Raw genomic sequence first — 27,286 nt, forward strand, 5'->3', positions numbered from 1 at the left:
TATATTGAAGTCCCCAAGCCTCTCTTACATGCCTTTTCTATCTTCTGTTGTAACTTGTACCCCGCATCCTGGCTACTATTTGGAGGGCTGTATATAACTCCCATCGGGGTCTTTTTACCCTTGCAGTTTCTTAACTCTACCCACAAGGATTCTACATCAGATCCTGTGTCACTTCTTGCTAAGGATTTGATTTCATTTTTTACCAACAGAGCCACCCCCTCTGCCCACCTGCCTGTCTTTTCGATAGGATATGTATCCTTGGATGTTTAGCTCCCAGCTGTGAGCTTCTTTCAACCACGACCCTGTGATGTCCATGTCGTCATACCTGCCAACTTCTAACTGCGCTACAAACTCATCTACCTTATTTCGTGTACTGCGTGCATTCAAATATAACACCTTCAGTCCTGTATTTGCCACCCTTCTTCTCAAATTTGTCTTCATGTTGCCTGAAGTTAAATTCATATCCCTTTCTAGCATCTGTCCAGCATCTGCAGTTTTTTTGATTTTCAAAAAAATAGCCTGATGGAATCAAACAGAGCATTATTGAGAAGATTATTGTTAAGTAAATGCTGCTTGATAGCACTGCTGATAAGGTCTTCCATTGTTTTGCTGATGTTTGAAAGTTGACTTATGGGGCAGAAATTGGCCAAAAAGGATCGTCCCAGTTTCTGTGGACAGGGCATACCTAGTTAATTCTCCAATTGGACAGTGTTGTATCTGTATTCAAATAACTTGTAAGGAGATGGAGTAAATTCTGGAGCACAGTCAGAATGCTGTCAAGGCCCCAGGTTCTGGTTGCATTTGTGTTCAGCTTCATGGAGTATCAAATGAAGTAAGAAAAATTGGCGAAAGATTGGCTTCTGTGGGAGTGCAGGAGTATGGGAGTATCATTCCTTAGGTTCTTCTGGCTGAAGGTGGATGCAAATTTTTGAACCTTGTCTTTTGCACTAAACATGCTTGGCTTTGCTATCATTTGAAGATTGCAATATTCATGGAGCCCAATGTCATTCAGGATTGGATGCAGCAGAACTATATAGCTATGATCTGATCCACAGAATCCAGAACTTCAAAGTTCTGTCTACAGCATGCTGTTTTTGTTGCTCGTTTTTGTATTATCGTCCATGTATCTCTACCTGGTTGTAATCTTTTAAGCATAACTGGTAGAGTGAGGAATATTCTGGACCATGGGTTACGTATTTGTGGAGCAACCCAATTCTGCAGCTGTTGATGACCATAACATCTCATAGATGCTAGCTTTGAACCACCTGTAATCCATTGTGAATCTACTCTAGTCAACAGTGCCATTCAACAGGATGGAGGGTGTAAGCTTTTGAGTTTAATTCGAGCAAGTGTGAGGTGTTGCACTTTGGGAGGTCTAATGTAAGGGGAAAGTATGCAGTTAATGGCAGGACCCTTAACAGCATTGATGTACAGAAGAATCTTGGGATCCAAGTCCATAGCTCACTGTAAGTGGCCACACAAGTAGATAGGATGCTAAAGAATGCTTGCCTTCATTGGTCGGGGCATTGAGTACAAGAGTCATGAAATCACGTTGCAGCTATTGGTTAGGCCGCACTTGTAGAGTATTGTGTGCAATTCTGGTCGCCCCATTACAGGAAAGATGTGGAGGCTTTGGAAAGGGTGCAGAAAAGGTTTACCCAGATATGAGGGTAAGAGCCATAAGGAGAAGTTGTACAAACTTGGGTTGTTTTCTCTGGAGCATCAGAGGCTGAGACGAAATCTGACAGAAGGTTATATGATTATGAGAGGCATAGATAGGGTAGACAGTCAGAATTTTTCTCCCAGGGTAGAAATGTTAAGTACCAGAGGACAGGCATTTAAGCTGAGAGGGGGAAAGTTTAAAGGAGATGTGCAGGGCAAGTTTTTTTTTACAGAGAGAGTGGTAGGTGCCTGAAATGAGCTATTGGGGGGGAGTGGTGGAAGCAGATATCATAGTGATATTTAAGAGCTGTTAGACAGACACATAAATATGCCAGATATTGAGGGATATGCATTATGTACAGGCAGAAGAGATTTAGTTTAATTCGACATTGTGTTCGGGAGAAGACACTGTGGGTCGAAGGGCATGTTCCTGTGCTGTACTGTTCCATGTTCTATGTTCAATCCCATGAATACTGACATGCATAGATTCATTCATGCTAGATTCTTTGGTTTGGATTAGGCCAAGTGGGATAATTCCACATTGATGTTTTTCTTGCCACCTGTAACAGGCCCAGTCTGATATCCAACTCCTTCAGTTGAGGCATCAGTGCTGCCATCTTTGGTAATGAACTTTGAAGTTACCAATCAGAATACTTTCCATGCCCTTGCTCCCTCAACGTTTCTTCCAAATGGTGTTCAACATAGACGAGTAATGATTCATCAGCTAAGGAATGGCAAAAGGCTATGAGTGTTTATCCTGATGATTTGAGACTTCAAAGAGTTGACTTGATCTTTAACTCCCAGGGCTAATTCCTACTGAGTACATACCATAGTATTGTCAATTCTGGTGACTCCGTCTTGCGACTCTGTCTTGCTGGTGTTGATAGGCGTGTGCGGAATAAAGAGTAAAAGGTAAAATACTACCCAATTTTGCCACAACTTCCTAATGTTAGTGATGAGCAATTTGAATGTTGACTGGCTGCATATTTCTGAGTTGGACATCTAGATCTTATCGTATTCTTGCAGTTGTTTGTTAGATATTAGTAACTTTTGAGAATATCTTAGGATGTCATTAAGAGTCCACTATATTATTGTGGATCTGGAGTCACATCTAAGCTTGACCTGTTAAGTTTGGCAAATCTCCTCCACTGAAAGACACTAGTTTTTACAACAGGGACGGGTCTTATAGGGCAGTCAACAATTCCACTGTCATAGCTTTCTATTTTGGACCTTTTATTTAATTAACTGAATTTAAATTTCACAGATGAAATGTTGGATTTGAATTTGCCTCCAGGTTGGGAGTTACTAGGTCACAACCCTATTGTGGATTGTAAGTATCTTACATGATGTTAGGTAAATTCCCAGATATGAACCACCCGTTGAATTATAAAGTAGGACAGAGTGATGTACTAAACATCTGTTTTATAGTAAATGAATGAATCATCCTGATCCTAAATGACATGGGTTAGTCATCTGGCTAGTTTCATATGCTAACCTCATTGATGGAAAATCCTTGTTTACATTATGGATTGGATTCACAGTGCTTCAACCCTGTTTTTGTATCCTGCAAAGATCGACAGCTCCCTAAAAGCAGAAAATGCTGAGAACATTCCTTGTAGTTTAAAAAAAAATGATAAAAATAAAACAGGGAAAATTCTGGAACAAACAGAACTCAAGAAAATTCTTAGCTCATTTGCTGAGAAACAATGGTTTCATTATGCCTTGTGTCTACGTTGTTATGGGATTTATGGATCAAGACCAAGCGCAGTATACAGATAAAGCTCAGCTGGATGATGAAAAGAAGATCAAAAATCAGGATTATCAGGCTTCAATGACATTGATTCAGTCATGCTGATTGGTTTAAATAGTTTAACATGTGATGCATAAGTGACTGTTTTGGCCACCCAACACCACATTCATGAGGAGATAACATTAAACAAAACTATGCTTAATAAGATTAATGGTCAGCAAATGTAATCTATATTGCCACTTCAGTTAAACAGTCACTTAATCTCTTACTCAAAATGCCAACTGCAGACTTGGTGTTATTAGCATTTTGGTACCTCATACCACTTTCAATTTATATACTTGACTGAATATAAAATATTTAACATATATACAGTACAAGGAAAGCTATTAAGGAAGTCTTAATACTCTTCCAACATAATCCCAACTGGAACACCCAAGTACAGTTCCACTTGGGTACATTACAAACAGAACATAGTATCCTGCACTTGTGAGAGAAGATATCACTCAAATATTCTGAACTCAGAGGTCTTGACAGAGGTTCTGACCTGAGATCAAGAGAACAGAAACAAGAACAAAGCTGCTGGGCTGAAGATGCACTAAAATGAAAAATTGAAAATGTTGCAAACACTCAGCAGGTCAGGCAGCATCTGTGGAAAGAGGAACATTTTTCTTTCCACAAGTACTGCCACACCTACTCAATGTTTCCAAGATGTTCTGTTTTTATTACAGATTTCCAGCATTGCATTTATTTAATTGTTCATTTAGTTAAGGTACACTCTTAGCTGCTGGCCATGTGGACATGGGGGGGTGGGGGGAAACACTTTTACTGCTTTCTTTCTTCAGGTTGCTTTTAGAATCCCATACATGTGCCACACTACAGTGGGTCGTAGCACAAGCCCCAATGCAATGCCTTCTGGGTTGACACCACACTTAGACGTTCCATGGGTGAAGACAAATGGAAGTGAAGGTAGAGACCAGTAATGCCTCTTTGTAGCTCATCTGCATCGTGTTCCACACGGTAGGCTACACTGGAAAGTTAGATTGCATGGACTCCAGGGAGACCTGGCTAACTGGATACACAATTTGCTTGATGGTAGAAAGCAGAAGGTGATGGTGGAAGGTTGTTTCTTGGACTGGAGACCCGTGACTAGTGGTGTGCCTCAGGGGTCGGTGCTGGGCCCATTGTTGTTTGTCATCTATATTAATAATTTGGATAAGAACGTACAGGGCATGGTTAGTAAGTTTGCAGATAACACTAAAATAGGTGGTATAGTGGACAATGAAGAAGATTATCAAAAATTACAGGGGATCTTGATCAGCTGAGTAAATGGGCTGAGGAATGCCAAAGGGAATTTAATTTGGATAAGTGCAAGGTGTTTCATTTTGTAAAGTTAAATCCAGGTAGGACTTTCACAGTGAACGGCAGGGCCTGGGGAATTGTTGTAGAACAGAGGGACCTTGGAGTACAAGTACATGGTTCACTGAAAGTGGAGTCACAGGTAGATAGGGTGGTGAAGAAGGCTTTTGACATGCTGGCCTTCATACATCAGGGCATTGAGTATAAAAGTTGGGAGGTCATGGTGAGTTGTGCAGGACGCTGGTGGGGCCGCACTTGGAGTATTGTGTTCAGTTTGGTCACCCTACTAAAGGAAGATGTCATTAAGTTGAAGAGTGCAGAAAAGACATACAAGGATGTTGCCAGGACTTGAGGGACTCAGTTATAGGGAGAGGTTAGACAGGTTAGGACTTTATTCCTGGGAGCATTGGAGACTGAGAGGGGATTTTATAGAAGTGTATAAAATAATGCAGGGCACAGATGGGGTGAATGCACTTAATCTTTTTCCCCAGAGTTGGGGAATCAAGAACTAGAGGGCATAGGTTTAAGGTGAGAGGGAAAAGATTTAATAGGAACTTGAGGGACAACTGTACGTGGGATCCTGTCATAAAGTGAAATATGGTTGTGTTGGGCACTTAGATCCCTGTGACTTAGAATCAGGTCCACCTGGGACATGGCTGTATAATATGGATTCTTTGCAGGAATTCCTCAGCACAATGTTCTTACATCAATTATCTTTAGATTCTTCATCAATGACCTTCCTTCCTTTTTAAGCTCAGGAATAGGAACATTTGATGATGATTGCACAATGTTCAATTCTATTCACAAGTCCTCAACAAATGAATCGGTCTAGGCATGGGCTGATGACTGACAAGTAATATTTTTTTTACCATAAAAGTGCCAGACGTTGACTACCTCCAACAAGAGGGGTTCTAACCAACTACCCTTTACATTTAATGGTATTATCATTGCCAAGTCCCTTATGAATATCCATTGACCAGAAACTCAACTGGACCAGCCACATAAACACCATAAACGACACTCCAAAGCCTTTCCACCATCTACGGGCACAAGGCAAGAATGTGAAAACTCTCCACTTGTCTAGTCAAGTACAACTCCAACAACTGTCAAAGAGGTTAACCCCATTCAGAACAACGCAGCCCATTTGATTGGCATTGCATGATCCACTCCAAATATTCATTCTCTCTATCACTAATGCACAATGTCTGTGGTGTGCACCATCTACAAAATGCACTTAAGTTACTCTGACAGCACTTACCAAACCTCTACCACTAAGGACAAGGCAGCAGATGCTTGGAACACCACCCTTCCTAATTGTTCAGCTTCCTGATTTGGAAATACAGTAAAACTCTGTTATTCTAGCACACTCAGGACTTTGGAGGTGCAGGACTTCCAGACTGTTGGATGTTATCTCAATTAATAATCCATCACTCTTTTAAATCACTTTTTTCAGATGTTATGTATTGCAATTTTCTAGTGAACCCAGTAATTTTCAAGGGACCATGAAAACGAGAACCAAGTGAGTTTCAAAGGAGCATTGGAACTGGGGCCCTGGTGAGATTAGAGGAAGCATGGGAAACAGGGCCTTAGTGAGTTTCAAGGGAAGACCTGAACCAGGGCCCTGGTCTGTTAAAGAGGGAGTGGGAAGCTGCAGCAGTGGGCCAGATGCTGAACAATCAGATAATGGATTATCATAGTTTTATTGCATATTGCTGGTCCTTCAACATTGATGGGCCTAAATACTGGAAATCACTTTCTAGTAGCACTGTGGGAGTAACTTCACAGGAAGGACTTATCCTAAGGTTAAGACACCATTGCTCAAGTTTCCCTGTGGTCATCACTTTACTTCTTTGTTACAATGGCTTGAAACATCTGATTCCTGAAAACAATGCAAGATGGAATAGATACAACAATTTTTGCCTATTTTGAATTTAGTGACTCACACTAAGTTTGATTAGGGTCAGCAGATCTTTGGTGTTCACCGAAGTGTCATTCCTGTTGTAGGAGCCCAGATAAGAGTCTGAATTTTCCTAACCTATGTCTCCCAATTTCTGGGTGGCATCACAGTAGCCAAATGAGAAAAAATAAAATCTCATCTCACTGAAGATACATTAGGTTCGCAACCCAAATACATCTGACGTTGGGGGTGGAGACATGGAGCAGCTACTTCAAGTAGGCAGACATTTTATCTTTGCATGCATTTGTGGATAGTTTGCTGGACTTTATCAAGTAATTTCCTGCACTTCTGTCATGTATTACATTAATATAAAGTATACACATTTGAAATGGGTATTCTCGATTTGTAATTAAAAGGAAACATTGTGGAGTATATACTTTGATCTCCATTTTGAAACTTATGCCTTAATGTGATAATCTAATGAATTAATGGCTTTGTATATGCTAAATTTAATATTAATGTTACATGTAGGGATAAACTTTCAAGATTATATCACAATATAGAAATAAAGACATTTTCACTATTTCTCAACTTTGGTTATTTCAATTGTTTTGTTTTTTTTCTCTGTAGGCACTTTTGATGAGCCTTTGTGGAATACTTTATTTGTTTTTCCCCCAGTATCTTTACTGACACCAATTAACTTCAAAAGCAAATTCCCATTTCAATTTCTCTGGAAGGAAAGGATGTATAGAGGAATAAATAGTATATGCTCACTGGAAGCATCACACTCATATTTATAAAGTCAAAAATACTTCAGTAGATCATTAATGATACTGGCAAGTCTTCTCAAAGGAACATGGGACATCAGATCACTACCATGTGAACAATCTACTATAATATTGTTGGATGCTTCTTCAGAAGCAGATTAATTGCAGTATGGGCTTAGATCAACTCCATGAATAAAAATTATAGCAGAGTGTTTAAGGTCTTGTTTGCTGGATCAGCTAAAGCTATCAATTGGCCACAGTTTCTTCAAAGTATCAAATGTATATCTGGTAACAGTGATGGCAAACATTTTTCTTAGAATTCAGCTGAATAGAGAGACTTGTAGGCTAGTGTGGAGCTGGGTGTCAGGAACATAGGCTAGACATGTGGCTAGGCAACTGGTCACAAAGTGCAGGTGTACATACATACACTCAAATACACCAGTGGGTGCACAGGCATGCAAACTCATAAAGGTGCACACACATTCAAGTTCATCCTATGTCAAAGGATAACAATCAGAATGAGAATGCCAGTTGTTTCCTCCTTGTCCTTGAAATCAGCTAACTCTGCATTGACCTGGGAGCCACAGTCACTTATCCTCTAAACTTTGCGACAAGAAAGTATTTTCATAACTATTAGAGTTATAATAAAAATGGCCATCAGCAATATATTGGATTTTATCACAGAATGTTTTGAAAGGAAACACACCTTTGATTACTGAAAGCCTGTCAACCATTTGGCAATTGAATGCACCAAACAATTCAAAATTACTGAAATTGTGGCCAAAGTCAAGCAGCACTAGTGATTTTTGAGTGTGGACTCTATCAGAGGCTACCAATACTCATCTAGAAATTCTCCCTCAGATCAGTTGTGATGAAAGTTCATTCACCTGAAATATTAACCCTGTTTCTCTCTCCAGAGATGTGGCCTGACTTTCCATTTTTGTTTAACACTTCTTGCATTTGCAGTATTTTGCTTTGGTATTGGTGTGGTTTTCTAGCACTGGAGTGTCCAAAATTTCAAACTGAAATGTAGCCTCAGCGGGCTGTTTCATTTGAAATGATATCATGCTGCTCAAAAGCAGCTGGAAACAAGAAGTACTTTAGATTCACTACAGGCAATTCAAAAAGCACAGTTACACAGTGCAATTAATAAACTCATATGCCATTGCAATGTCACATGCCAAGTCATATTTAACTTTTTCAAAAAAACAACTGCTTACTGATAAATCTAATTATCAGAGCATGGGGTTGGATTAGATTTGTACTGGCTACACCAACAGGCATAGTTACTTTCAAGGGAACCACTCGAGCAACAATAAACTTGATCTTCTTTATTTCTGTTGCAATTTTATAATTGGCTTCTACATACATACCTCTCAACTACCCAACTTTGATCAGAATGCCCTGAGAAACACCACTAAGAGAAGCAATGTGCAAGGCTCTCAAAGTGCCAAAACCCGATGATTTAGTGAGTATATGGAAAAGTGTGCTCCTTTCCCAATGCTAGCCAAAATCTTATACCTTTCACAAATTATTGAAGATGGAGTACAGGAATTGTGCTATGTCATGAGATATATTTTTATCTCCCTAACTCAGTCCAGGTTGAAATCCAGTTTCCATGTTGAAACAACAGTCTTCAAACTATTACTGATAATGATATTTGCAGATTTTTTATTAAATAATAAACCACAGTGCTTTAGATTTTTTTAAATTCAACTTAACCTTTTAATTCACTTTGTTCTTTAATGATGTAATAGTTTTGTAATTTTCTAATCAAATTAACAATTCAGCCAACTCTCTCACCTCCTCTAACTTCCCAAAAATTGACAAACAGGAAAAGTCTGCGAACATTGAATCAGACTGGCAGACACAGAGGACAAAACACCGGATATGAACGGAAATGTTACTTTTCCTCTTTTCCTAATTTAATGGAGGCCATGTTATGTCAATCATTTGATTTTTTTCTGGAAACATGCTCCTAACTGTAATTACCTCAACCAATTAATTGCAAGAGTTGCTTGAATTTTGCTATCCTTAGACATAGTATAAAGTAAATCTTTGTTTTGTAATTTCCAGAAGGAATAATAGCCATCTGAAATTCTTCAAAAGAGGAGTTATTTTTCAAAACCAGCTTTTTATGTTTCACCAACAGAACAGGATACAGGAAAGTGCACCCATCTGTGTCCATAACCAGGAAACAAAGGGAGAAAAACATTGAGCTACACTTTCCTGCTTTGATGACGTAAAGCTGCTGTGATGGAGCCTTAAATCAAAGATCATCAACAACAGCTGACAGAAACGATGTACACCTCAGCTGTGACAATTATTGTAACAGGAAATTGCAACAGTGACTCAGCGCAAGCAAAATGTTTCTGGGAGATGGATTCTTCTGTACACAACATAACAATTGTTCACACACAGGTGAAATATCAAAATTGCTCAATACCATAGCTGCCATTTAAGAAACTATCCCCCTGCAGCTTTATAGGCAAGTTTACTAACCCAGGTAATGTTGGCAGTGAACGCAAATGGACATATTTGTCCAACAGCATTTCTCTGCTTTAAGATTTCCATTGGCTACAGAAATGGCCATAACAACAGTTGCAGCCAATCAAAATACAGCATTTTGAAAATTGCTCTAACCAAAATAGATAGTAGAATCCCGTCCAAAGCACTTATAAAGTTAAAAATGGTTATGACAGAATAAGTGTCTATAAGAAAATCATGATTGAAAAAATGGCAATTAGAACTGGTTATGAAATGCTTTTCCTAAAGTTGTCAAGAAAAAGAGTAATAAATCAAATCCTGAATTGGTTTAATTCTGTGGGGTTACTTTTCAGCATCAATGTGTCTGAGCTTAAACTTACTAACTAAACGGTAGAGATGATTGTCCTTGCTTTGGAGCCACAAACAGTCAAAGGGTTCAGGTTTTATTAGCACACAAGGAAAACTAAATGTACATCACATAAAACATGATTCTGCCTGTGGCATGATATTAATTTCAGAATTTTTGATTTGTATTTGGATCTACATCACCGCTTTTGCAACTCTAATTTATTTATGCTGACCTTCCCTTTACCACACATACAAGATTCCAGAATGACAAATAATACTACAAGCGCCACCCTGCCATCCAAGAACAGGTGACTAAAACTACAAAGTAAAACAGTCACAGATGTTAAAACCACTTGGACAGGTTTTAACAAAATACAGGAGGAGAACATGGCTAGCATTCAAAAATAGACATGGTAATTCTGGCATGTTATTAACCAATTCATTGCATTGTGGGCAAGACGATAACAATTGGGTTGCCTGATGCTTTCCATGATTGCTGCAAGGAGCTGTCATTTTAGATCGACTGCATGCAACAATAAAAGGTCCGTTATCCTTTGTGCCAATGAAAGTTGAAAATAAATTGCACCTTTTTAAAGAAAGGAGTCATAGGAAGCATTTGAAAATTGATTCAAAGCCTTGTTATTTGACCACTGGCTGAACAAACACAACAGTTACACCAATATTTTCTGACACTGCATGGGAGTACTTGGTACATTAGATGGTAAGGAGTGAGAGATCCTGTTTCTCTAATGCGTATGGAGGGACAGTGGGGGTGGGGCAGGGATCAGTGGGGAGGAGATGCGTTATAGTAGATATTGAGGAGGCATTGAGAACAGATAACAGAGCAGGTCAATGTCAGGAGTATGCCATAAGAACATGGATCTAGTGCAGAACAAATTCTAATTGTCACAGTGAGTTTATCTTCAAATAGCATATCCTACCAGCTGTGTTACTAGTTTCATCCATTACACCATATTATCACCTACAACTAATCTCTATCACTTGGTGCTCAACCCTACAATTCATGTGGTTTTTCGCCCTCTCACACACAGGACTGTTGCAAGCCTCACACAACTTGCAGCCAGCCACTCAACCCTGACAGCCATATTACCCAAACATGTTGCATGCTAATGACCAGGTAATTCTCCCCTTCCTGATGTCTACAATACCTGTACCTCAGACTCCAGTTTACCAACTCTAAGCTGAAGATCCTTGAATTGATGATACTTACTGGAACCATGTTTACCTGGGATTGGATTCTATAACCTGTCCAGGTGGCACACCATCTGCACACCCTCATCTAACCACATTCTTCTTATTCAATTAATTAGTGTTTGTGTTTAATCAACTTAGTATTTTTTAAAAAGTTTTTAACTAAATTGTTAAAAGTTTGTTTAAAGTTAGATTTATTAACTTAGCTTACTCTCATCACCCTTGTGCTGCAATCCTGATGCAAGGTTTTGACTTGAAACATTGACATGTAGGGTTTCAACCCGAAACATCAACAATTCCTTTCCCCTCTCAGATGCTGCTCGACCTGCTGAGTTTCTCCAGCAGATTGTTTATTACTGCTGTGTCCTGGCCCAGTTACAAAACTGAACTGAAATCCACATCTAGTGCTTTTTTAATTAGAGTGCTGTTGGAAACAGAAGAATGTGATGGTCAACGGAGGGTGTGAAGATTGTTGAATGGGGATGTGGGGTTAAGATTACCCTTATTCTTTCTTGGGCCAGATCTGGCCTGCTGCAAAAAATGCTGCCTGTATACTGCCCTAACCTGTTCCAAATATAGAAGTAACAGCCAAAATGTCATAAGGTGCCATGGGGTGCAGGATTCCTGACTTCTGCTTGGATAATGGGCTTTTCCATGCAAGATGGGTTGTCTGCAATCACTGATCTGTTGCCTATTGAGGAACTGCAATGCTTCCTGATTCCAGAAAATGGTTGGATTACAAATAAAATGGGTTCATGCAAATGCCAGCCAAGATGTCCGAAAGTAGAAATGTGGGGAAAATCAGTTCAAAATCTTTTTGTAAAAAGGACAGAAAAAGTGAACGATTTTCCCCCATGCCAGGACAAAACAGAGGTGATGGTTGTTTAGTTAGTCGGAGCTGAGAAGGAAGAAATGTGAAACAGGGATGAGGAGGAGTGTCAAACTAAAAGTAGTGCCTTTACAGACATCTTTTTACTCCTAGTAATAGAATATATTTGGGCCAGCACCGTCCCAACACTGGAATTACTGGTACTGAATATCACCAGGCATAAATAATGTATATTTTATATTATATTTTTGGATCTTTGAACATGGCTACCTTAATTAGGAAATTCTATCCTACCCATCACTTCCTACTCAGGCTTCAGGAGATAAAGCAGGTTGGCTCCCCTACTAATTTTCTGACTCTGTCTGGTTAAAAAAACTGAGATATTCCAATTTTCAACAATTTGCCTTTTGATTTGATCATTCTAAATAACACAACGCATGCTGTACTTTTTTTTGGAACCATCATTCTTTTTTCCCTTCTTTCCACAGACAACAATACTACAAGGGCTGTGGTCCATATACACCAGCAACTTTCTAGTACCTGGCTCCTTCTTTAGATATAAATGCACTTGAAAGTCAGCAATTATTCAAATCAATATTTCTGTACTTCAGGAGTAATTGTTATTGTATTTACAAATAACTGCTAATATTTCTTGGAGTTCATATAAATAATTACCCCATTCAATTGAAATGCATGTTAAAACAAATGATAATATGGATTGCACTAAAAAAAATTCTCTTAACATAGTTTTTACTATAAATTCCTTAAAAGTAATTTGGTATTACTTATTTACTTAATACTGAATATTAATTTTGTTTTGCATTGGTATTTGCAAATCATCTTAGAAAATTTCTTAGAGGATTTTTTTTATACATGTGTGATTAGGATATGGAACTCATACCAGAAGAAGCAGTTGAAGGAAATAATATAGAAACATTTAAGGGGAAGCATTTAAAGAAAACAGTCAGAGGTTCTGCTGATGGTTGAGGGGGAATGGAAGGAGGCATAATTGGAAAATAAATGCCTGCATAGACAGTTTGGGCTTGAAGTCCTATTTCTGCCATATACTCTATGTCTTCTTACATAAGTAATGATGCTGTTATGCCTTTACAGTTGTAGAATGTGCCCTTTTAATATTGCATTTAAAAAAAATTTCAGGATATTAACTAACTGGTACTGCAATTAACAAAGGCCTTTCCCTGAAAACAACTTCTGGATACCAATATGAGCTGTTGCCAAGATATTCCTGGCATCCTTTACAATTCAAAATTTTAACTCAAAGACTCTACCAGTGATCAATTGTAGAATTATCCTCTAGTCTTCCCACTAGAAATATTTTCAATGTGTGTTGAGGTCAGCTATTACAATACAACATTTGGTCAAATGGTCAACACTTCCAGTTTTTTTGCCCTGAGCATAACAGGTACTGAATTTGTCCACCAAAATTAGGGTGGTTGTATTCAGATTGAAATTAAAGTAATGCAAATTCTGGTTGTCTCATTATAGGAAGAATGTGGAAGGAGATTTACCAAGATGTTGCCTGGATTAGAGAACATGTCTTATGAGGAAAGGTTGAGTGACCAAGTGTTTTTCTCTCTGGAGTGACAGAGGATGAGAGGCGACTTGATAGAAGTGTATAAGATTATGAGAGGCATAGATAGAATGGACAGCCAGCACCCTTTTCCCAGGGCAGCAATGGCCAATACCAGAGGACATCAGTTTAAGGTCAGAGGAGGAAAGTTTAGGGGAGATGTCAGAGGTGGGGTTTTTTTTTACACAGAGAGTGGTGGGTGCCTGGACAGCACTGCCAGGGATGGTGATAGAGGCTGATATAACAGGAGGTTTTAAAAGATTGTTAGATTGGCACATGGATGTAAGAAAAATGGAGGGTTATGAGCTGTGTAGGAGGGAGGGGTTAGATTGTTCATGGAGTAGGTTTATACAGGTCAACACAACATCGTGGGCTGAAGGGCCCATACTGTGCTGTGCTGTTCTACGTTCCAAATATTCCACTTGAATCATTTTCCATCATCAATGATGGACATCCCTAATGCTGTTGCATTCCTAGCAATCATTGTTCAAACTATGAAGAGTCATTTAAAACATAAAGGGTTGTGTACCAATACTATCAGAATCACCATTTACAGCAGCCGGCAGTTGTGACCAGAAACACTACCTTCCATTACTACTTCACCCCAGAAGATCCTCCAAATTCAGAGCAGAAAGGGAAAGATGGGAATTGAATCCCAGTTGGTCGTAACAGAATAACTTCTTTAGGCATTTACCAGATCAAAGAATCATCAAAACTTCTTTGGTCAACATGGCCATTTGAGTTCCCGTTGACCAAAAAAAAAACCTACCCATACAGATCTCACCTCCTAGTCCAAATCATGGTCCACGGCCCTTGTTTATTACAGGTCATCAAATGCTCAACCAAATACGTTTTAAATGTAATGGGGGTTCTCCCTCCACCACCATTGTATATTACAGGTCATCAAATGCTCAAATTTGAGTTTTTATTTGAAGAAGTGACCAAGAGGATTGATGAGGCCAGGGCAGTAGGCATTGTTTACATGGACTTTAGCAAGGTGTTTGACAAGGTCCTGCATGGCAGGCTGACCAGGAATGTTAGATCATATGGTATCCAGGGTGAGTTGGACAATTCAATACAAAATTGGCTCAGTGGAAGGACACAGAGGATGGTAATGGAGAGTTGTTTTTCAGATTGGAGGCCTGTGGCCAGTGGTGTGCCACAGGGATCGGCACTGGGCCCACTGTTGCTTGTCATCTACATTAGTGATTTGGATAAGAATGTAGGTGGCATGAATAGTAAGTTTGCAGATGACAGCAAAATTGCTAGTGTGGTGGACAGTGAAGAATGTTGTCTAAGGTTACAACAGGATCTCAACCAACTGGGAAAGTGAGCCAAAGAATGGAAGATAGGATTTAAGTCAGACAAGTGTGAAGTTAAACCAGGGCAGAATATTTGCATAGGTACATGTATAGGAAAGGTTTAGAGGGATATGGGCCAAAAGTAGGCAAACAGGATTAACTCAGGAAGCACCTTAGTAGGCATGGACAAGTTGAGCTGAAGGGCCTGTTTCTATGCTGTAAAACTCTATGGCTCTAAACACTTTTTAACTGTAATGGGCATTCTCTCTCCACAACTCTTGCTGACAATGAATTTCAGACTCTCCTCAGGCTCTGGGTGAAAATAATTTTCCTCAGGCTCTGGGTGAAAATATTTTCCCTCAGTTTCTGTCTAATCCTTCTATTGATGTCCCTGAGTATTGGTTTTCCTATCTGCTCAATCTTGGTCTCTTGGAACTTTTTAAACACCATTTAAATTTCTCCTCATCATCCTTTAGTCCAAAGGAAAAAAAAACCCTTAGCCTATTCAATCATTCTGTGTTTCTAAAGTTCTTCAATCTGGTAATGTTTCCATAAATCACATCCACACTCTCTCATGTGCCATCAAATCCCAGGTGTAACCTGGTGACCACAACTGTAAGCAATATTCTTTCCAAGCAACAATAATATTTAGCTTACCTGACAATATCATCTCTGAAGCCAAACAAGAGCTCTATAAGGTAGGTAAGAAAATGAATTGCACCATTTTCCAACCAAACCAATGGACAAAATGCTAAATGCAGGAAGCAGTACAACGTAAGAGAAAATAATTGTGCAGCATCAGCATTTTGTCTAAAAGAGGGAGTTTTGGAGTGGATTTGATAGCATGGTCATGTTTGAAAGGTATACATAAGAACTAAATATCTTCATTTGAGTTTGCATATAACTTTTAAGTAAGAATTTGGCACCTGTCAGGCTGATTCTTGTAAGGGGTGGCTGACTTGTTGCTGGAGATCTTCTATGGAAAGAAAAAGAAAACAAATTAGACCACAGCCTTCTTTCTTACTACAATATAATAGAGAAACCTGAAAACACAATAGGCAGTTAATAAAGGCAGATTAAAACAAATAATAAAAAAGGCAAACAGATAAAACTTGTTTTATAACAAACTGATCATATAATAAATTACTTTTGAAATTCATTTCTTAACATCTTCTATTGTTTTCTTATGTCATATTCATGAAGGCATGAGTACAAGACAAAAAAATGCCTTTCAATTTTAGTCATGTACTGTGACAATAAGGCACTTGCTGAGCAGGTATATCACCTTTTAACTGCAAAATAAAATAGCTGAATAATGAACAAGTGAAATCATCAAACTTTGATTCTAGCCATAGAGCAGTTTTTAAAAATCTGTTGATCCCCCTGGTTTTGAGTCACATTGCCAATAAGCCTGATGTAAATTGGGATGGTCATATCCTGCAGGGAAGATTTCTATCCCATTGATTTAGACGGATTTTGAGTCTCGGACTAGGATTCACTTACTGGGTTGTGGGATTCACAAAATGGCTATAAGTGGCTTCCCTTCATCAAATCCACACTGGCTCTACATATGAACAATACAAGCTTTCCCCTTACCTGCCCTCTCCCCAGAGCGCTGCAAATTCTTTCCTTTGAGGTATTTATCCAGCTTTCTTTAGAATACTACAATTGAATCTGCCTCCACGACTACCCCGACAGTGCACTCCAGACTCCACTTGCTACATTAAGTTCTCCCTCATTCATTTTTGGTTCTTTTGCCAACCACTTCCATTATATGCTCTTGACCCTTTCACCATATTTTCCATATTTTCTTACAACATACAAGGAGGACATTTTATTGGGACTGGGAGGAAACCAGAGCACCCAGTGGAAATCGCCACGGCCGCATGCAAACTCCATAGGGACAGCACCAGAAGGCACCATTGAACTTGGGTCACGAGTAACTGAGGTAGAAACTCTGCCAGCTGAGCCACTGTGCCATCCAATGGGAACAGTTTTCCTCTATCTACTCTGTCTGAACCCTTCATGACTTAAAATACCTCTATCAGTTCTCCTCACAACCACCTCTGTAACATGAACAGCCCCAGCTTTAGCAGTCTATTCACATAAATGAAGCTCCTGACAGCATTCTGACAGGATCAAATTTTGACCTCCCTCTGACAGCTGTTGTACTCAAACACAGTTTCCAGGGTTGGCAGCCAAGTCCCAGCAGTCCTGCAACTTGACGACTGTTATTACACTAGGAAAGAAAATAATAGGGATAGAAATGTTCTGAATACAGGAATATGGCTGGATTTTTAAGGGACTTAGGCCTACAAAGAAAGCTAATTCCTTGACCTTCCTATCTCCAACTGTAAGTGGACTGGAACTCACAGATACCTTGACCAGATTTCCTCTCATCCCACTTCTTGTAAGGATTTAGATCATTTTTCTGGTTTATACACCTCAGACACATTGCACTGATGATGCTACCTTCCATAGCAGAGCTTTGGACATACCCTTCTTTCTCCTCAATCAAGTCTTTTGCATTTCCTGACTTCTGCTCTCAACCTTCCCCCCGGTTCTCAAAACCATAAGAATTCTCTGCTGCCCCCCAATGTGAGCCTGCATAAACAATGGGTCATCCTTCACCATTTCTGCCATCTTCACATTCCCCCTTCACCACTTCAAAGGAACCATTCCTTTCACAGCACTCTGGTTCACACCTCAATCATCACAAATATTCCCCAACCTTTTTCATGTGCAGCTCAGGAGATCCAACATCTGTCCTTTTACTTCCTCCCTTTCCACCCTGCAGAGTTCCACACATACTTTACAGGTGAAGTTATCAGTTATTTATATTTCTTTCAAATATTTGGTGCTCACACTGTAGTCTCTACACTTGGGAGATTAAATGTAGTCTAGGTGTCTGTTTTAAAGGAATACCTGTTTCAGTCACAAGCACAACCCCAAGCCTCTGGTCACCTGTCATTTTAATTTTACCATCCAACACCCAGCCTGGCTGTTCCAGTCAAACTGAACATAAGCACAAGGAGCAGTACATTGCCAACATTTGTTGCAATGATTGGTCTGGAACAGCGTGACCACGCATGCATGACTGAATTTACCAGAAATAAGGCCCAACATCATTGAATGTCACTGTGAATGTCTGGGCAACTCCACTCTCAAGTATAAAGGACCTAGAAATGATATGCTAATCTTCATGAAAGAAATAGTAAGAAAATAATTACTAATTTGATTAAATTCTATAGTGAGACACACATAAACATTAAGTTACACCACAGAATTTCTTAGCCAGAGACAATACCTCCTCTGGTGAGGGAATCACAAGAGGGCATAATCTTAAAGTTAAAGCTTGGTGAATTAAAACCTAAAACAATTTGGACTTCTCCTCAAAACGAGTACTGGGAATCTAGAACTTGTTGTACCAAAAGACTGTTTTTGCTAGGCTGAAATTAAACTTTGAAAACAGAGACTGGCAGATTTAAACAAAGCAAGTGTATCAAAAAAAAATTAAAGTAAATGACACTGAGACACATCAGCTACGATCTGACTTAAATGTTGAATTAGGTCAAAAGCTGGATAGTCCACTCACATTTCCTATGTTTAACTGAAACAAGGTTAGCTAAAATCATTCTTAATTAATGTGTTGAGAAGGGTGATGATAAACAAGAAACACTGTGATATTAGAAGGGTGAGGGAGAAATGTCCGTAAAATCTAATCTTCCCAGTTACCAGCATTGCAACTACTGGATCACATTGGTCCAGGTGCAGCATTTTAGGCTCACCAGCATATAGTAGTGCCAGCATGGCTGATTCTGGATCCTCTCAGGTTACTAACAAGTGGTGAAAGGGATGAACCAACAAACTCTGAGCCATTTCCTAAGTCTGGTTCTAGTAGGATGGAATTACATATATATGGCCTCAACCTATGCAGCTTACCTGCTCTGTTATCTTGGATATGGTCACCTGGATTCTCTTGTAGCTAAGTCCCCTTTATGATTTTAACTTATTCCTTGCACCTAATCTCCATTTCTTTTCCTTGGCTGCTTGTCTCTCTCAGACCGCCACAAGCCCGCTTACCTCCCTGATATTCCACCAGTAGCAAACCACAACCACAAGTTTCTGCTTGGCAACTGTGACAGGATCCTTTAACTCCTAATCCCCTCCTTGTTGAGGTGCTGTCTCTCTCTCTCCCAGCCTCAACCCTTACCTCTGAGTTTTGTGTATGTTCGGATACGCAAGGGCGGTTATATCATGCATGACAACGAGGGCTAGTGCACAGTACAAAACTGCACCAGTAACCCACACATAAAACATTGTCTGGCACATTGCCAGTTCAATGCACATTTCTCAGTTTTGTGCCAGGATAGGAAAAGTGGTTAAAAGAAAGTGAGGCAATTTTAGGTAAAAATATTTCTTAGCTTTTTGCTGAAAATTCAAACATTATTTACACTAAAGCAGGGGTGAAAGTAACTCAAATTTCTTGCTGTCGTGGTTGTATCACAAACATAATTTTGACCACTTTCTTACTAATATAATGTATTGACTTCTATACTTATCTCCGTACTTTTGTCACTTTACCCTTTAATCCAAGTGAAGAAATGCCCTATACACCAAAAGCTTAAGTGACAAAATATGTCGATCAATCTGTTTTTATGTCCATGGTGATCACTGGGGGAGTACTTGAGTTGTCAGCTTCTTGGGGGCAGCGCCTCTTTTGAAACTATTAGTGGGCCTTTGATAATCAACTTGCAAAGATGATTTTGATATATTTTATCTTCTTTATTTCCTTTGTACATGAAAATATATTTCCCAATCTTCCTTTTCTAAATAATTCATAAGGCATTAGCAGAATTTACAAATTGTAGAGGCATGGTATATGGGAATTGAATAGCATTAAAAAGGATGCACACTGTGCTACTCTTTGACTGGCCGTAGATGTTGAGCAGAGAAGTAGGTGAAAATTGAGTAGATCATATTTCAGTTGTCTGAAACTACCAAAGGGAAGAGACTTGGACATTTAAGAAATGGAAGTATATAAGAAGATGGTGCCAAAATGGTCAAAGACAAAAAAAAATCAGTGTCCGGTAAAATTTTGCATGGGCCACATATGCAGTTGGAAATCTATTAAGAGAAAAAAAAACAAATCTCTGCCAGCAGCATTTCAATAACCACCCCCCCCCAACAAAATAAAAATTCTTCTGAATAATACCACTTCATTTATTGAGGATTATGAGAGTCAGGCAACTCTCCTGATAATATTTATCATTCATTGAATGAAAACACTTGGCAGCTTATAATTGTCTCAAAACATTTTGATCTGTTTGAGAGTAACAGGAAATATAACAGTTAGCTCAACCTCACTGATATTTATAGCTGCCACTGAGTTTCATCCTGACAACTTTTTCCCTTTCACAGTCTGCACCTCCCCTACCCTGAAGATATCAAGCCTTGCTGAAAGGGTGGCGGCAATCCTCTGGTATTTTACTTAACATCAGTCTTACATACAAAATTTAATGTTGAGAAACGGCAAACTACTTTTCTGTTGAGGTTTGCTAATCATGTCCTCACCTGATATCCATACATGCATTCTCCACCGGAGAAGATAACTGGATAGCCAGCTTAGGTCAAAACTCTCAAGAGCACTTCCTAGCTTAGAATAACAGTAACATTTGGAGTTCACCTGCAATTGACTTGACTGAGATCAGTTTACTCTGCAGAGGGCTGTGAATGATACTCAGATCTTCAGAACCAGACATGTGCAGGGAGTACATCACATTGATGGTGAGTATCTTTATTAATAACAGTGATGCTCTGGTTTTGGTCAATTGTAAGGATAGGAAAGGAAATTTCCAAATGATTTCTTTTTTTTAATTAATGACCTTTTTTTCTGTTTCTCTCAGGAGATTACACAAGTCTGCTGGGTGGGTATAGAGGAGAGAGTGTTGGTGGGTGTTAGGTGGCTCAGGTGTGGAAGTGCCGATTATAAAACTGCAGCCATCATTGTTATAGGGGCAGAATTGATGAATTAGTTGATCTTATCATCTTCATTTGTTGTATATTTAAATTTCATAATTGGGCAGTGCACTTGTTAAACGCAGCTAAAATAAATTTTGGTCAGATGGCTAAAATCAATAAATCACTGTGCCTCAAGTGAGAAGATTACTGGAGATAGTCAATGAGGGAGTGTTCAGATATCCAACACCTCAGTGGGAATTGTACATTTAAGCCAGTTTTGAATATCCTGGAATCATGGAATAAGAGGCCAGTTGGCCCTTTGTGTCTGTGCCATCTCTCTACCAGAACCTCTCTCTAGTTCACCAGCCCTTTCTCCACAGACTACCAAGTTTTTCTTCACCATATATTTATCCCATTCCTCTTGAAGGCCACAATGGAACCTGCCTCCACACACCTGCAGGCAGTGCATTCCAGATTCCAAACAAGCTGATTCTAAATGTTTGTCCTTTTTTATTAACCTTAGAACAGTATGGGCGGCAAGCATACTGTTGTAATTTAGTTGCCAAAGTGTCCTATCCTATTTAGAAAGCTAAGAATTCTTAGACTGTTATAGTATTCAATTATTTATCCTATGTTGTCCATTTACCAACAGCCACATTATTTCAGAGCATTGAAGCAATTGGCTTTCCTGAACTAACTCAAACCCATCTGATTGTTCACTCCATCCCTTGTTTGACAGTAACCAGTTTTCTCCAATGATATTCTGAAAATCAGTCGCACCCAGTATTAATATGTGAATGACTTAGGACATTTGTGCACATATGCAGTTGGATGTTAGGAGTGATGTCAGGTGTGTGTGCATGTACTAGGATAAGAACTCTCAGCAGATGCTTCAGTGCAGGGATCGTATTAAGAAGGGCTTTCTGATTAATTTAATAAACCAGAGAATGCAGCCATTAAATTCAGTAAATCCTGAAATGGCAGAAACTATGGGTGTTCTGGTTTGACAATGTCAGTCTTGACAGGAATAGCATCAGAAGAAAAAGACAATATGGCTACTCAGACTTGAGCAGGTTACAATCCTTAATGTATGTTACTGGATCTGTGGAATCAAACAGCATAGAAGGTAACACTGACAAAATTAAACAAGGAAAGACAGATGGGGCCTCTATTGGAGCATCAACACCATCATGGACTGGTTGAGTCTGCTTCTGAAGTGAATATTCCATATTGCTCTTGTAACCTTTCAGTTTATACATAGGACATACGGAATTGTTCCGTTGAGCAAATAACAGTGGAAGTTGACAGTAGTGGTGGGAAAGTTCCAGCACAAAATGATGCAGTGCAGGAACGTCAATTCTGTTAATTTATATAGGTTCAGAAATGTTGGAAAAACTTTGAAACCTTGGAAGTTTTACAGAGCTAAAAATTTGGTCCAAGCAATCTTAGACTTAGGTGAACCTGTCAGTAAGTACATTGTCCCACTGAAGGACTTATTCCTACAATGCAACATTGGCACCTTTTTGCATTGTGCACTGAATGCAAAGTTTGGTTTTTAGTGTAATCAATGAACAAATTCATTCAAAGGTAAGAAACACGGAACCTCACAGATGATCAATTGTAACATTTTATGGAAATGGCATCAAGGAATGATAGAGAATTTCACCTAATGCAAGATCCAAATTTGACAACAGTTTACAATTACAGATAGGGGTGAATGCTACATTTTTAAGCAAAATCAGAAGCTTTGGGCAAGACTGAGAAAAGTGTGGAAGAACGAAGATGCAGAAGTGATGAAATTAATTTATAGAATCAGAATCATATAAGCACAGAAGCAGGCTCTTTTGGCCCACTTCTTCCACTCTGGTGAAGACAATCCAGATTCACCAGACAGTACCACTCTAATAGCGCCTAACATGGACAAGGCTGGCCATGTGGTGATTACAAGATAAAATTGAACCAGGCACCTGACAATGAACTGTACCAATTAATAACCTTACAGTATCTATATGAGGATGCATGGATGGATGGATGAATGGATAGATAGATATTAGTCATATATACATCGAAACACACAGTGAGATGTGTCTTTTTGCGTTACTGAGAATGTTCTGGGGGGCAGCCTGCAAGTGTTGCCACTCTTCTGGCGCCAACATAGCATGCCCACAGCTCCTAACATGTATGTCTTTGGAATATGGGAGGAAACCAGAGCACCCAGAGGAAACTCATGCAGACACGGGGAGAACGTACAAACTCCTTACAGATAGCAACGGGAATTGAACCCAGGTCGCTGATGCTGTAAGAGCATTACACACATGCCGCTGTGGTAGGAGTCAAACCAGACATGCCAAGTGCTCAAAAGGATGTCGATGAGGAAAACCAACAAAATTCAACAATTAATATACACAAAGGCCTGCATTTGAAAACGACCTTGTGATGTTAAATCATCTCTGACAAACTTTCAAGCTACCATGCACAAGACACTGTAAGATATAAATTGGTGTCTTCGCAGTCAAAATGTAATAGCAGCCACAAGTACTAAAAAAAAGAAAATCCTTGAGCATTTGAAGTATTCAAGCAGCTACATGAACACAGTATGAAACAAACAGAAGTACATATTCATACAGAAAGAAAAGTTTGAGGCTTGGAACAAAATGCAACCAAAATTCCATATCCAGATTACACCCCCTCTATTTTTTCTGTAGGTACTGCCCCAGGTGATTTGATTACAGGAAAAGCTACATAATTTTCTGTAAGATATTCCTGTCTTACTCCAACCCCACTGAAGCTAATACACTAATCTTCAATTTCAGACTCTATTTCCCAAAATTCTCTTCATTGGCTTCTCAAACTTCTATCTACACATAAACATTCTCCCGAGATAGTGCCACCTACATCTCTTCCCATACTGTATGTTGCTTATCCATCACCCTTGACCTCACTGATCAGCATTGTGCCTTCCCCATTATCCTTGATTTATACAGAAAGAAAAGAAACAAAAGTCTTGATGAAAATAGATTGCAGCCAGAAAAAAAAAACACAAAAGCAATTACGGAGGCAAGGAAAACTGCTAACATTGCGGAACTCATACCATCCCTAAGCACAATACTATGATAAGTTTCTGCCAGATTTTGTTTTCTGTACTGATACCTTAACACCAATTATTGAAGGATGAAGGAAGAAGGAAAATAGAATTGGGGAAAAGAACAACAGAACACATGTATGATTTATTGTCTCAATATGACTGCTGGATTAAACATAAACCCTTAAAACAAATGCAATTGCAAATACAATAATAAAAAAGATACCAGATAAGAATTCAGGTGTGGAGGCCATAGGCTATATATTAAAAATTGACAATGAAGTTCTGGTGGTGGTGGAAGCAGATACAATAGAGGTGTCTGAGGCTTTTAGATAGGCACAGGAATAGGTAGAGAATGGAGGAATTTGGACCATGTGTGGGCAGAAGGGATTAGTTTAATTAGGTGTCATTAGCTTAATTATTTCGGCATAACATCATGGGCTGAAGGGCCCATTCCTGTGCTGTACTGTTCTATGCTCTTGACTATAGCAATGAAGATTGCTGAGAAGATACATAAAGTTATCACTCTTATGTGGGTATGTGTCCAGGAACATTTTCTTAAGCTGTAATGTGGATACACCTACTAGAGAAGGGACTACACTTGACCTTCTCTCAGGAAACGAGACTGGACAAGTGGCTGACCTATCAGTAAGGGAGCAATTTGGGACCAGTGACTAAAATTCTATTAGTATTAAAATAGTTATGGAAAAAGACAGGAGTGGTCCACAAGTTAAAGTCTTAAACTGGGGTAAGGTTAATATTGATGACATTAGATATGAACTTGCAAAGGTTGACTGGGAGAGGCTGTTAGCAGGTAAAGGGACGTTTGGCAAGTGGGAGGCTTTTAAAAGTGAGATGGGAAGAATTCAGGGCCAACAATTCCTGTTAAGAGTGAAGGGCAAGGATTGCAGGATTAGGGAACTCTGCCTGATGAGTGATATTGAGGCTTTGGTCAGGAAAAAGGAAGCACATATCAGATTTAGGCAACTGAGATCAAGAAAATCCCTTGAGGAGTATAAAGGATGTAGGAGTAAACTTAAGAAGAAAATTAGAAGGGAAAAAGGGTACATGAGATATCCTTGGCAGATAAGGTAAAGTAGTATCCTCAGATTCTCTAAGTATATTAAGAGAAAAAGGGTAATTAGGTAAAGAGTAGATCTCCTTAAGGATCAATGTAGTTGTCTATGTGTGGAGCCACTGGAAAAGGGCAAGCTCTTAAATTAATACTTCTAAACTGTGTTTACCTTGCTGAAGGACATGGAAGCTACTGAGTTCAGGGAAGAGTAGTATCCTGAAACATATCAATATTACAAAAGAGGAGGCGTTGGTGGTTTTGAAGTGCATATTGGTGGATAAGTCCCTGGGGCCTGACCAGGTACATCTTATGACATTGTGGGAAGCCAGGGAAGAAATTGCTGGGGCCCTGGCAGTGAGTCTTGTATCTTCATAGCCAAGGGTGAGGTACCGGAAGAATGAAGGAAGTTGGTGTTGTGCATTTATTTAAGAAGGGCTGCAAGGGCAAACCAGGGAGCCTTACGTCAGTGGTGGGAAAATTAGTGGCAGGGATTCTGAGAGATATGATCTATTTGCATTTGGAATGGCAAGAACCGATTGGGGATAGTCAGGATTGCTTTGTGCATGGGAAGTTTGAATATTGTCACACAAATTTGATTGAGATTTTTTGAAGGGGTAACCAAGAGGATTAATGAGGCAGGGTGGTAGATGTTGTCCATGTGGACTTTAGCAAGGCCTTTGACAAAGTTCCGCATGGTAGGATGGTCCAGAACATTGGAACACGGTGAGCTAGCCAACTGGATACAAAATTGGCTTGGTGGTAGAAGGCAGAGGGTGGTAGTGGAGGGTTGTTTTTCAGAGTGGATTCTGTGACTAATGGTGTGCCGCAGAGATCAGTGCTGGGACCCCTGTTGATAGTCATATATATTAATGATTTGGATGAGAATGTAGGTGGTCTGGTTAGTAGGCTTGCAGATGACACCAAAATTGGTGGCATAGTGAAGAAGGCCGTGAAGGTTACAAGAGGGTATTGATCGACAGGGAAATTGGGCAAAGGAATGACAGATGGAATTTAAGTCAGACAAGTAGAGACCTAGGGGTACAAGAACATAGTTCCCTGAAAGTGGCAACACAGGTAGACAGGGTGCTGAAGAAGGCATACGGCATGCTTGCCTTCATCAGTCATGGCACTGAGTACAAGAATTGGGAGGTCATGTTACAGTTGTACAAAATGTTGGTTAGACTGTACGGAGTATTATATGTAATTCTGGTCACCATGCTATAGGAAGAATGTGATTAAGCTAGAAAGGGTGCAGAAAAGGGGATCTGAGGGGCAAGTTTTGAAACAGTGGGTATATGGAATGAGTTGCCTGAGGAAGTGGTAGGGGCAGGTACGCTTACAACATTAAATAAACATTTGGACAGGCACATATATAGGAAAGGTTTAGAAGGATATGGGCCAAATGCAGGCAAATATGATTAACTTAGACAGGCATCTTGGCTGGCATAAATGACTTGGGGAAAAAGGGCCTGTTTTCACTCTGTATAACTCTAGGAATCTATGAAATGTGTTGAATCATACAGACGCCCAGATGAAGACATGAAACCATTCTATTACCAACAACATGAGTTTGTGATAAATAGCACTGCAGAACTGTCATATCAAATGTATTGAGACATCAAAAATTCCGATGTCATGAACATTAAGGTAACTGCCAGAACTTTAGACAAAGATCATCTTGTAGGTCTAGTAAATAGGTGTGCTATCTGTCAAGATTGCAGAGTCACTTCATCGAAGTTATCTTTACAGGGTTAGAAAAGGCCATTGAAACCTTTTCAAAGAGTAGTTATTGATTGTTTTTAGATACATAATCATTCAAGAGATGTGGGCTTCGCAGGCTGAGCCGGCATTTAATTACCCATCCCTGGTTGCCCTTGAGTAGGTGATGGTGAACTGCTGTTCTTGATGTGTGGGTATACCCACAATGCTGCTGGGGAGAGAGTTCCAGGATTTTGACCCAGTGATGGT

The 27,286-nt window shown here is 39.4% G+C and overlaps 1 protein-coding gene across 4 annotated transcripts in view; it reads right to left on the reverse strand.

The window, feature by feature from the left end:
- The window catches only part of pde4ba (phosphodiesterase 4B, cAMP-specific a), a 416,670-nt gene that overhangs the window by 87,541 nt on the left and 301,843 nt on the right, over positions 1 to 27,286 (reverse strand). For all 4 annotated transcript variants that reach the window (XM_052011515.1, XM_052011516.1, XM_052011514.1 and 1 more), the window contains one exon: positions 16,127 to 16,176. In XM_052011515.1, the coding sequence (XP_051867475.1) occupies positions 16,127 to 16,176 (50 nt within the window). The remainder of the gene's footprint in view (positions 1 to 16,126; positions 16,177 to 27,286) is intronic.

Source organism: Pristis pectinata, chromosome 3 (assembly GCF_009764475.1).
Source record: "Pristis pectinata isolate sPriPec2 chromosome 3, sPriPec2.1.pri, whole genome shotgun sequence".
NCBI classification, from domain to species: Eukaryota; Metazoa; Chordata; class Chondrichthyes; order Rhinopristiformes; family Pristidae; genus Pristis; species Pristis pectinata.